Genomic DNA, 13,535 nt, shown 5'->3' on the forward strand with positions numbered 1-13,535 from the left:
TACTGCACTGTAAATTAATTCTTCTCTGTTTATTCATGTTCTTTTTCAAATTGTTATGAGCAATAAACGCGTTGACCTGTTGAACTTGTGCATGTTTACAAATGTTCGTCTGAGAGACAGAGAGAGAGACGCGTGCTTGAAAGTGTGAAAAACAGATCTTTTTCTTTCCCTTCACCTCATAATCAAAGCCTTTCTGTAAACATAAAGGAAGACGTTGTGGTTTATTGCTTTGTGTCTTCTAGTTCCGTGTTTCACAAATAGGCGCATGCACACCCCTATGGGTGCTTTGGAATACTGCAGAAGGTTCTGTGAGATATAAAAAAAAAAATAAGTTCATTATAAAATATCAGTCATGCATAATTCCTAAAATAATTATACTATAATAAGTGAGTTTAATGATGGATTCTAAACATTTGAAAAAAGCAGTTAAGTGTTTTTCAGTTACATGGTTGTGTAAAAAATGTAAAAAATATTCAGACACTGATGAAGCCATGCTTTGATGCACTGGTTCTCAATCTTTTCAAGTCACAACCCTCCCAGAACAAGGAGGTGGGTGTTCGCAACCCCCACCACCCCCGCCGACAACAAGAGAGAGCTGCAAACCGGTGTTAACAGCTGTTTCTACACGCCTTCCTCCACTGATTTTGAGTGATTCTTTTGGTGAATGCTCTAATTGTTACATGTAAACAATAAATGCTTTTCTTTAACAACTTAAAGTTTTACTTTTAGCAGCTAGCGCCTAGCCTTGTCCAATGTGCTCTGGGCTCTGGATTTCTGATGCGTTTGTGATTTTTTCTTCATTTTTTATATTTAGAGATATGATTGAAAACATATAGCAATTAGACAAATGTAATGAATTTTTTCTTGTCTTTCTGTGGATCAGTGGTAGAGCGGTTGCCTGCTAATTGGAAGGTTGTTGGTTCAATCCCTGGCCCTGCAGTCCCATGTCGAAGTGTCCTTGGGCAAGACACTGAACCCCCGAGTTGCAGGTGGCACCTTGTACGGCAGCCTCGGCCACTGTGTGTGAATGGTGAATGTATCCTGTATGCACATTTACACAAAACACAACAGTCTGCACATATTTTTATTTTCAAATGATAAATTATTAGATAAAAGCATAATGCCTCATTCCGGAGTTATGGAGCTCCCAAAATGAAGTGTTCTTCATGAAGCAAAGCAAAACCGAGCACAGAACTGCATAGATAATCTTTAAATATTCTCAATACATTCCGAGCCACCCCAAATGCAATGCACAATGGTCCTTTTCTTAGTTTTATTTTATTTGGTGCCAACTAAAAAACTTAGCGTAAAAACTCTTAATCTAAGGTGTAACAGATAGCACGTGCTACACACCCCTAGTTGAGCGTTGAAGATACACTGCAGTGTTAACTATGTACAAATACTGCCCTCCTCTGGTTAAGACAGGGAATTTAAATCCTCTGAGACATGGTGGATGTTAAACTTCACTGCTGGTAAGATCACAGTGAGCAGTTGTTGTTTTTTTGCAATAATAAAAACGTAGCTACATTATCAGTTTGTGTTGCAAGGTTGTTGTTTTTTTTCTCCACAAAGAGAGAATATAATGAACTGCAACGACAGAAGACCCTTAAAGTACACACAATCTGGATATCTCTCAGTGCTAATGTTCTTCTAAGTGCTGTATGTGTGTGCAGTGCAAGCATTTAGACACTTTAGGGAAATGATTAGGGTGGTGGAGGGTGAACACGCACACAAAAGTGATTAAGCTCTATTGAATTGTTGCAAATAATTAAAAGTGCACAAAAATTGTAGGATTGTGTGCTTCAAACATATGACAAGCATAACAAAATAATGTGTCCTACTTGCTGAATAGTGACAAATCAGGGTGCTAACTGAAGAGATAACATTCAATTAATAAAAAAAAAAATTCTCCTACTTTTCTGCACCCCCCTCCCCCTAATAATGTCCTTACAGTCTCTTAAAGAAAAAAAGAAATCCACCTTTAGATAGTTCACAGCAGCTCATAGTCATCTGTGACTCCACTCCTTCTTTTATCTCCATCTGTTTGTGCCCTCAGCCTCCTATACCAAGTGCTAATTAGAACTAAAGGCTGTAGTCATGTGTGTGTGGTCGATATAATCTCTATGGTCCAGTGACCTTCTACTGAAACATTGGGAGCCACTTTCTCCTCATCTAGAATGATAAAAAAGGAAATATGTTTACACATTAAATTGTAATCCTCTGTAAGGTAATGAATGTAGTTCTGATATATATTAATGTGGTTTTCTGATACTATAAAAAAAAAAATGTCCCCCTTAGATCAGCCCAATAGCCTGATGGGAAATGCTTATCCTGCCAGAAGTCGAGATTTGATGAGCGGAATCTCCAGTTTCAGTCGTCAGTTGCAAAGTTGCAAAAAATGCAAAAGTTCAACGAATGTTGTGATTTGAAAACCCACATGAAGCGCGTTAACGGCAATGGATGGTAATACCCCAGATGTCGGTGACACAGCTGATGTTTCTGGAACTCCAACCATCCCGCGACAGCAGCGAGGGTTACTGTGTGATGGTCGGGATGCTGCGCGATCTCTTCATGATCAGACACACCTCCACGTCGGGGAGGCTGTCCTGTTTGGTCTGGCCACAGCCCTCGTCCGCCGCAGCCATGTGCAGGTCGAAGCGCAGCGACACCGACTTCTTCCGCAGCTTGGGATTCCCTCTGAAGAAGGAGCCCTCCCACTGCTTCACCACCTTGTCAAAGTTCTCCGTCCTGGTAGGAGAGAGGTCACAGGTCGTGGCAATTAAAAGCCGATGATGTCACACAACGCTCATTATGCGTTTTGGGATTATCTGAACAACGCATGGACACCTGAGACTAAAAATGTATTGAATTGGGTGTTTTTTTGATGTTCTTTTGTGATTAAAAATTTGTATTATATTTTTCATAACATCAGGGTTTCTGCAGGTTTCACCAAGTCAAATTTAATTCTTTATAAGTATGAATAAAAGTTAAGACATTCATCACAACATAAAAAAGACTAGACTGGTGTCTAGATTGGCTGCAAAATACAGTAAGTTGCATGTTGGTGTCATTTATATTCATAAGGCAGCAAATTATATTTGGACTAGCGACAGAAAGAACTACAATACCACAGAATAATGATAAAAAAAATAATAATTCTAAAGCGCTGCAGGAGCATTTCAATGAGCATTAGAAGTGGCTTTACATTGGTGTAGAAAAATGAAGACTGTTTATAATAATTTAAGACCTAGAACACAATGCTTCAGCTAACTTAAGACTTTTTTTAAAGATTTATTTTTTTGCTTTCATTTCCTTTATTTGATAGGAAAATTAAGAAAGTGAGAGAGAGAGAGAGAGAGAGAGAGAGAGAGAGAGAGGGATGATAAGCAGCAAATAAGGAGTGAGGACTGAGCCTTGGCTCTTCCAGGTGAGCTACCAGGGAGCCCCTAATTTAAGACTTTTTAAGGCCTAAAATGTTAATTTTAAAATGTTCAGATTTCTTTAGGCTGTTTAAGGCCCCGCGGACACCCTGAATGTGCAAAACATACAACTCGCAACATGACCCCACCCTCTTCTTCATCACCACCCACCCAGAAAAAAAAATCCCGAAAGGTGACACAGTAACTACAATATTAAACATTCAACAAAATGAACTATAGAATAAACCATTAAGCAAACAAACATGTGTATGAATGACAACACCATGAGCCCAGCATACACGTCTCTCCCCAGCACAAAGCTTCTTCGGAGCCCTCCAGAGAGCTCAGGTACTTTCCCCATTTTCTAGTGTAGAAATCCAACCTGGCAAACCGTTTCTATGACGCCTCCACCCTAGCCATCTCACAAGCCCACTCCTGGATTGACAGCACCCCTTCATTCTTCCATCCTCTTAAAAGAATCTGTCTGGCTATCATTACACTAGTGTGGATCCTGCTTCACATGTGTTTTTCCATCCCGTTTAGGATTAACCCATCTCTCAGAACAACTAATCTTGGGCTGGATGGAACCTGGGTCCCTGCAGTCAGACATAGGCTATCATGCATGGTTTTATGTTTTAATGTTTTAGGTCTCTATATTCTGTTTATGTGTCAAACATGTTTTCTTTTATTCGGAAACATTTATGGCACGTTGTATGCAGAAATGATTTGTCTTCCTTTTGAATGTGGATGTCAACTGCGGGACGTCTATTTATTTATTTATTTATAGTATTATCAGGGCTCGGTATCGCCGATGATCTCCCAAACCAATCTGGTTCCGATTTGATAATAATTCGGAAACTTTTAGTTACCACCGATACCAATTTTGCATGGATATAAAAAAAGATTGTCAGAGAACGTTTGCTGTAAATTGAACAAGCAAGAAGTAACCCTCAAATATATATATATATTTTTTTTTTACATAATGCACCAGGTTAATGTTTACATTAAGAATTGACTCGTGATAATGAGGGTCGATTCACCACATCCATGGTGAAAAGGCATGTCAAAAAAAAGACTGATTTTAGGATTTTATGAATTGAAATCATAACACTCAAACAAAGCTCAATTTTATTTGGAGAATAGAATATTGTAACCCAACCCTAAGTATTAGTATGTTTCATGTAATTCCATGCGGGGGTGGACCATTTGTAATCTCACTGTGCAACAACAACAACAAATTCTTTCATTCGTTCATTTTATGTATGATACACCTGGTTGCGAGTAACACCAGAGGGCAGCAAGGGAGAGCTCTTCAGTTGCCTCGGATGAGACCTGGTACAAGAGCTATTTATCTCAACACACTGTATGCACCTCCCCAACATGCAACCAGTTCTGTGAAGATCACCCAGAAACTGTTGCACACCTTTTTTGGTATTGTTCATACTCCAGAAGATTTTGGCAACACTTCAGCAGATTTATCATTGACCGTATCTATAAAGACTTTGCCCTATTATGGGAAAATGTTGTTTTTTGTTTTTATAGAACTCATAGTAAGAAAAGATGTTTTTTTATTATAAATTTACTAATCCTTTTGGCCAAATTTCATACACAAATGTAAATTCAGTTCTAAAAAAACTAATTTATTCTTTTTTCCCATGATGTTTGCATTATATAATCTGATTTCGGGCTCCCATACCAAGAAGGCAGCTAAAACTGTCAGTATTTGGTCCTCCTTATCTCTCTAATGACCTTTAAGCTTCCCCTGGCAAATTGTATCGTATTACCATGTTTGTTGTGTTTGTATCTTTTACTTTTGTGTGTTGTTGGTGTTCTGTTTTGTATTTTTTGAAATAAAGATGGCATTTAAAAAAACAAAACAAAAAAAACCCCATTCAACCAGTCTGGCATGGACTAGACTCACTGATGGTCGGACCAACTGGGAGCAATTAACCACATCTGCTACTTGATACTGGGCACCCCTAAAAATTAATTACTTTAAAAAATAAAAAAAACAAATGTCTGTGTTAATCTAGTGTGAGCTAAGGAGTTCTGCTCTGGGAAGATCACAGCGTTGTTCAAAACTAAACCCAGAATCTAGATGCTGAGATCATTCAGCAAAATATTTGGAGCCATTTTACAGAAAATAGCGCTTGTCTAAAATAGCCCTTGCACTGTTGCTTGCTCTGGAGGAAACTACTAGAACTGTTAGGTCCTTGTTAATTCTGGAGTGTGGTCTAGACCTCCTCTAGCTGTAAAGTGTCTTGAGATAACTCTTGTTATGAATTGATACTATAAATAAAATTGAAATTGAATTGAATTGTCAGCATTTGGTCAAAATTGCATCAATTTCTAATTCTCAAAAGTTATTGATACTGCATTTTGGATTTTTTTTTTTTTATTCATGGATAAATGCCCAATTTCATTTGTAAATCCACCTCACCTTTGTAGTAATGGCCCTGTGGCTCAGCGTCAAAGTTATTTTTCTTCGAAATATTCCTAGACCTGCCTCTGCTTAACCCTTAACCCGCTGACGTCATTCAGCAATTAAGAAACAGCAGTGAGTAGAAAAAAGGTTGTCTAGTGTCATGACACTCAGTCAGTGGTGTGGTCTAGTTTTTTGTAGCGAGTACACTGTGATTTTTCCCTCCCAGCCTCGTTCTCGCCCGTGTCCCAGAGCGACGACCCCATACAATCATTGTGACGATGCCGCGTATAGCACCAGCCTCATCTGGCTTGGTGGTTTCTGTAACATAATCGCCTGCTGCAGTGTCACCCGGAGCTGCAGTAGCTTTAGGGGCAGCAGACTTATGAAAATAATGAGAGCGTAGTTTGAGCTGGCCTTTGGTTCATTTCTACTTCAGTGATTCACATTCATTTCATGTTTGGACAGAGAATGACCGCCAAGCAACGATGTTGTTGTTCCTAGGACGGGGTACGTTTATGACCAACACGATGCGTATGCTTGTGCTTTTGTAAGTGGGTTTATGGAAATTTCTGACCTTTCCTAGTGGGTACATGGTGTGTACCTGCATATCACGTAGACTACACCACTGATCTCAGTATTATTATCACCACAGCTTTTGACTCAGGCTGGGATGTAAACAGCACGGGGCCATGCACTTTATGAATGTTTTCACTGTGTAGGCCTGTGAGGTAGTTGTAATGCTTTGGGGGGGGAACACTCAGCTGGCTAACTGGTTGTATCAGTACTTACACATAGATGCTTTGATACTGGTGCATTACCTAACAAAGTAGTAGATCAACTTCATTCTTTTGAAGGCAACGAGAGCAGCCGAACTGGAGGATTTTCAACAAGATAATGCTTCCTGTCAGTGGAATTTCAAATAAAGGATTCAAGGAACACAATAAAGTCAATGGACTGACACCGAAGTCCCTTGATATCAGTGAAGAATCAATTAAGTGACAGAGTGACTTATGATCTGCTGATCACAGACAGTGTAAATATTCTGGCAGTGTTTGGACATTATGCATGTGTGTGCGTGTGTGTTCCTTTTTGGATGCAACATCTGAAGCATGACTAAAGAATTCCACCCCCGTCTCATCCAACAATAACAGGTGCCCCGCCCTGAAGACTCCACACCAGGCCAGTAGCTCCACATCAAACACAAGCCATTAAAGGAGGAACATTCCCATGCAGCGCTATGACGAGTTTCTCATGGGAACCTGACCTGTGCAGCCAACTAAATGTTTTATGCCTCGTAACTTGTTCGACGTGTAATGGTAATTCTTTTGAGAGCGCATACATCTAGCATGCAGGATGAGATGTCGCCAGGGTGGGGAGGACACGGATGAGTGTGTAATTAGAAAATGATGAACAATGAACAACTCACTGAGTCAAAGAGATGGGAACTGAAGGCTTCAGGAGTTAAGGCAAAAAAGAAACTATGTTGTTTCATAGGTAAAAAAGGCATTTGTCTGGGTAATGTAGAACAGTGCCGTCTAAAGGGACGCTTTTTGGGCTTGCTACTCGAAAAAAGCCTACATGTCAGACTGAACCAGATGGTGCTGACTACAGGTCAATGGGGGCGCAAAAAGATCAATACTTACTCAATGGTGCCATGACCCTCTGCACTCTCACGCACCACATTGCCCTGAAGTATCTCCTGAGTCTTCACCGTGGAGAGTGGCAAGTATTTCTCTTGCTCCGGCTCTGTGAGAACACATTAATGAAAAATCATAACAAGATAACACGGTTAGTTATAGTGTGTGTGTGTGTGTGTGTGTGTGTGTGTGTGTGTGTGTGTGTGTGTGTGTGTGTGTGTGTGTGTGTGTGTTACCTGTGAGTATCACAAGGCTCTGCTGTCTATGCAGTATGCTTTTCTTTAGCCCACTGTCTGCTGGGAGGAGCGAAGGTATTTCTGGCAGGGGCTCAGACTTGGGTTCGTCCGGAGTGACAGCAGGGTCACTGAAGCCGTTCTCTAGCCCGTTCTCCTTCGGCTCCTCCGTGAAAGACCTCCAGGACCGCAGACTCATTTGCTGCCTAGTACGGCCCATGCACCTGCACGCAGAAGGGCAGAGTACAGAGCAATGACAACCAAAAGGCATGTGGACTGTATATATATTGTGTGCTTAAAGATTTAAAGAAGTGCCAATAAACCAGATCTTGTTTTTCTCCCATCCCGGGAATGCTGTGTGGACTAGCCAGACCCTCCTTCACAGCGCTGTGGAGGAAGGTCTGGCAATGCGAGACTAAACCATCATTAATGTTGTTAAATACACCTGTGCTTTTCCTACTATGACAAGTTAAAAGTTTCTGCTGTGAAAAGGTCTATTATGCCATCCAGTTACTTGACATGATCGTGGTTTTCTTTGTTTAACAGCAATTACTTGCTAACATTAGCTAAGGTCCTAAGGTGTTTGACTGGTAATTGTTACATATGCCAAATTGTAATTATATAAGTGATTATTTGTCGGATTATATACACACAGTATATATTATTTCAATTGTCAGTTGTTGGCACTTGACCCTAAACACATTCATAGCAACTATGAATAAAATAAAAAAATAAAATGACAAGGGGGGAAACAGTTAGAAAAGATGTTTTATGATAATAAAGAGGCATTGTTTACTTCATAGACTGTGTACCTGTGTTACGACATTATCTGGCTCACATGACAGTGATAGAAACCAAAGATGTCTCCTGGGATTCATTCCAAACTTTAATTTGTTTAAAAAGGTAATACATAAATATATATTTTTAAGTTTGACCAGAAGAGACAATTATACTGTAAATCGCAATTATTTCTGAGACGTTTAATTGTACAGCAACATTTGGAATTGTTACAGCTCTACTTGTGAAGCCTTGTTACAGGTGTGCTAGCAAGGAAGCCAGAGGCTAATGCATGGAGGACAGCAGACACATATCCACGACTGGAATGCCAACGGTGCATTCATGTGCACCACTGATTGGTCCCGTTTCCCAAATAAGTAGTGGTAGTTTTTCCGACATTGGTGTGTTCATGAGCTTTAAGTCGTAATGTGGAAACATGGAAGGAAAATGTGTTGCGTTTGATTGCTCAGAGCGTTTGTGCGTGACAACAAAGAGAAAAAGATCAGGTGAGCCACGACATACAATTTGGAACTCATTTGTGCCAATTATTCCGACACCACTTGAATGCAGCACAAATGCTGTGTCTCCCATTGGTAATGTACATTATATAGTTGCATGGCCTTTATAACTTTATAGTCTATTTTATACAGTGTTTACTCTTCTTGGGTTGAAGCTGAAGAAGACTCTGAATGGTTAAAAGCTGATGTCAAAGTACTGTGCACTGACCTTTCAGGGTTATCTTTTGTGCCTTTCATTTGTTTAATTGGCAGACATACCCAGATCCGAAACCTTTGAGGTTTCATGTGTGCAGATGCTTCTGTAAGAGTCGTTTTCACTGTATGAGGAAGCTCTTGTCTCTCTTGTTATTTCGCACAGCCCTTTGTGCCTACACTTGCTACCCACTCTGTCGCCACCCTTCTCAAATATTAACAAACAAGACAAATTTCAGATCAATGACATCAGGTAAAGTCACACCCTGACTGAAAAGCATCTTGTGAAAACCCAACTACCTTCCTCAAACTATGAAATGACAATCACATGGTTGATGCAGCCAATGTGTTAAATTGCAAAGCAGCTGGATGTGTTCGCAATAATTAAAGGCCATGCCAAAAGAGTGGAATATTCCCTAATAAAACAGCTCGACGCTGGCATGGAATAATTATCTTGACTGATTTAAGACAGAGCTGCATCATTGGGCTATGACTCACTGGTAGAAAGTTGTTCATTTTCGCTAATCGCTTTTTTTTCACATATAAAATGACTGTAATTTCTGGTCAATTTCCAAACACTGATGTACGTCACGCCAGAATCCAGCCGTTAGTTTCTATTGGCCGCCAGGCTGGGGCTGGGGGTGGCTTACCTTTTCACAGAGTTCACACAGCGAAAGTGAAGCTTCTGCAGTTTTCAAATGCAACAACACAACCAAGCTCTATAAGCTCTAGACCAGAGATCTGCCACAGTTATTTTATCATTATTGGATCAACCCTTGTATTGTCTTCCCATTGACCATGAACTTGCCCTTCCAGGTCAAAATAGTTTTTTGTTGTTGTGCTTTTATGATGTTTTTGTCAATTATTTCTGATTTATTTGTCACTTTTTCCATGCTTTTGGTGGGTTTTTTTTAAAAACCTGAGCTGGTTTAATATTAGGTTTTACACTTATTCTTGGAATTCATGGTCAACAAACCTCATTTACATCAAATTATACATATATTTTTAGTTGACATCTGAATTAATTTGACTAATAGTTAAGATCAGAGGATGTTGAGTGGATCACAGATGGGTATATGTCAAAGTTTAGACCGGATACTGTTTTGAAACCATTAAAAAAAAAAAGAATTCAAATTCCATGAGATTGAATAAAACACCCAACAAATTCAACGAAAGTAATCGTTAATTTTACCTGGAGAATGTTGTATTTGTATAATCCATGTTATTTTTGGGCAATTTGGTTGAAAGAAATCCATATTGGTGATATAAAACACTTTGAAACGGGTCAATTTGACCCGAGGACAACACAAGGGTTAAAAAGCTATGTATAAAGGCTTAAGGCCGCCCACATGTTATCGTAGGCCCAGTTTAATATGCCACTTAATCTTATTCACTATATGTAGTATATCTCAGTACATTAGAGACATGCTCGTTAGATGTGAACCCGCAAGAATCCTCACATCCGCAGGCAGCGGCCTCTTAGGGTGTTTTCACACTTAAAAGACCAAGTTCCGAACCAATATTTGCTTTTAATTACATTGTTTGCATTTGATCCCGTTCTCTTTGGTTTGACAGCGCACCAACCACCACTTTCCATGAACTACCTACGGCATGTCGTCCCCACGTCCGTGTGCTGTGTCTCCCTTTGGTTGGTGAGCAGACGGGCGTGCGTGTGACGTCGGCGAGTTGTCACTTTGGCGAGTAGACTTTTCCGTGTGAATGAAAATGATTGAACAAATGAATGAGCAAATCCTGATTGCGTTGTGGTATTACTACCAGCAGCAACAGCGTCAGCACCAACTGCAAGCGCAGGAAATGTCGACATTTTTGACATTTTTCTTGCTTTTTAAAACAGAACAAAAACGCATCCGTTCTCACCCATTCCCTCCTTCCACCACCCTTTAACCAGATACTGAACATGTATCTTCCATTCACCTAACTTGGACCACCCATCTCCCTCACCCAATATATATATATATATATATATATATATTTTTTTTTAACTTAAAATAAACAAATAGAATATATGTAAAACAATATTATAATATAAAAGGGGGGGGGGGGTGACTACCATTGGCTCAGGATAGATGGTTTACATAAGAAAGGAGCGGGTCCCAGGTTTTATGAAATTTCTTCAGGGATCCTCTGAATGTCGGCATTTTTGTTTTCTAATTGACTTTTAATGTTTTCGTCTGACCAAATTCAAATTAAATATCTAATCTCCTCTTCTCCTCAAGTACTTCCACGACTCATTTTGGCTTGCTCTAGCAGGGTTTTTCTCCTGGGTTTTTTCTTCTTCTTCTATGGTACGTACTTGCTAATTGGCCCGAAAGTCTGAACCATCCAAAAAGGGTTTTCATACTGCAAACGAACAGAACCGTGGTTCAGTTTGCTCCGAACCGAAACCCCCTCTTGGTCTTTTGATCCGCACCGTGGTCCGAGGCACCTTTCTCACCTGCAAATTTGGTTCGGACCAAACTGAAAAGTCTGAAAGTCCAGACCAAATGAGGTAGGTGTAAAAACGCCCTTAACCGTCCCTCGCTGTAACTCAAGAGCATGGGGAGGCCACTTTCTGGGTCGGAGCCCCAATGATATGGAACACCCTGCCAGTGGAACCAAGAGAGGACTCCACAAGGAACACTTTAAAAAAACGGCTAAAAACCTTTCTTTTTACAAAAGTCTATGAATAACTGAGTTTGTTCTTGTTTAATGTTAATCTTTTGTTTGTGTGTGTGTGTGTGTGTGTGTGTGTGTGTGTGTGCGCGTGCATGTTCTATACATGTTTTGTATATATTTTACTGTTTAATTGAACAAAGTTTTATTTTATGTTGCTTTTGTATGAAGCACATTAACTTGTATGAACTGTGCTATAGATATAAAGATTAAAGATTGATGGATTGACATGTAGTATGGGGTCCCTGATCTGTCTCTCTCAGTTTGGGGGTCATTGGTTAAAAAAACGTTGAAGACACCTGCTCTAGACATAACAAGAGTAGTGAGTTTCCCCTGGCTGTGGTTGCGCCGTGACACATGTCATTATTTCTCTTGGCCATACTACACTCTGTATGTCACAACCTTCATGTTGTTGGTTTTCACTTTCTATACAGATTGATTCTACTAATCCCTGACATAATGGTAGGCTTTGAGCAAACTGAAAAGGCCAATACACAAAATGATCTGTTTGACAGCTGTATAAAGGAACGATTAAGAAATCATTTTGTTTACTTTTTCTTTAAGTGGAGAAGTGACAGACTTCTAACGTGTAACATCTGCTATTCAGATGCAGACTTTGATATTTCATGATGTCATTATGTGATGTTTTTCTTTATTTGCTGCAGAGAAGGCAGCTCCAGTGTTCTGGGATAACCCCTTTCAACGAAAAAGTATTATTTCCTTTCCTGGTTGACAATGAAACCGCAACATTCCAACTCAACTATTTTTTCCTGCTTCCTCAACCGTTTTCATTCCTTTCTCTGCCTCGTGCCCTCACCTGCCCTCCTCGCGCTCCAGCAGACGCCGGTAAGTGGCGATCTCCCGCTCCAGCCTCATCTTGGTGTTGAGGAGCTGGCTGTGGCGATGGCGCTGGGTTGCCAGGCCGCTCCTTACCTGCTCCAGCTCGCCCTCCAGCCCGCCGATCACCTGGGAAAGGTCCTGCAGCTGGCTGGAGTACAGCCGCTGGGTGTTCTGCAGGGAGCTCTCCAGGCCTTTCTCCTGGAAAGCAAGAGGTCAGGATAAGGACTAGACAGTAATCCTTTTTTATGATTAACATTTTCTTTTAATTTTTAAACATCATACAAAACATATAACAACATGAACACTCCGTCATCAAAAAAAGATGACCCAGTAAAGGCAATGTTCAAGACCATTAATAAAATAGTAACATAATAGACAATGAACCATAAACCAAATAAACATATGTGTAGATGCCAACACCATAAGCCCATCATATGGGATGTGTGTTTTCTTACCAAGGCATGTAGAGTCTCGATCTCCACCTGCAGGGAGTTCCACTGCCTCCGGGCCTCGGCCAGCTCGGCTCGAGCCTCCCTCAGGGCGGCGCCGCCCAGGCTCACCTGCGTCCACGCTGCCTCTTCCTGGGTCAGGGGACCGGGTCACACATTCAAAGAGGCGGAATGTAATTAAGTACATTTGCTAAAGAACTATTGACGATGTAATGACTATAACGATTTTTAGTGCTTTGAGTACATTTTCCTGAAGCCACTTACATACTGTACTTTTACTTAAGTTACATTTTCAATACAGGACTTTTACTGCTGTAAACAGACGTATACTGCTACTGTCTTGGACATTTGGACACACACACACACACACAC

At 40.4% G+C, this 13,535-nt stretch overlaps 1 protein-coding gene across 2 annotated transcripts in view; it reads right to left on the reverse strand.

Moving 5' to 3' along the window:
* Nucleotides 1-1,079: 1,079 nt before the first annotated feature.
* The window catches only part of krt222 (keratin 222), a 27,754-nt gene continuing 15,298 nt past the window's right edge, over nt 1,080-13,535 (reverse strand). For both annotated transcript variants that reach the window (XM_032542386.1, XM_032542395.1), the window contains 5 exons: nt 13,170-13,295; nt 12,692-12,912; nt 7,718-7,938; nt 7,488-7,590; nt 1,080-2,748 (listed from right to left, as the gene is read on the reverse strand). In XM_032542386.1, the coding sequence (XP_032398277.1) occupies nt 2,535-2,748; nt 7,488-7,590; nt 7,718-7,938; nt 12,692-12,912; nt 13,170-13,295 (885 nt within the window). In that variant the 3' untranslated portion in view covers nt 1,080-2,534. The remainder of the gene's footprint in view (nt 2,749-7,487; nt 7,591-7,717; nt 7,939-12,691; nt 12,913-13,169; nt 13,296-13,535) is intronic.

This window comes from Etheostoma spectabile, chromosome 2 (assembly GCF_008692095.1).
Source record: "Etheostoma spectabile isolate EspeVRDwgs_2016 chromosome 2, UIUC_Espe_1.0, whole genome shotgun sequence".
NCBI classification, from domain to species: domain Eukaryota; kingdom Metazoa; phylum Chordata; class Actinopteri; order Perciformes; family Percidae; genus Etheostoma; species Etheostoma spectabile.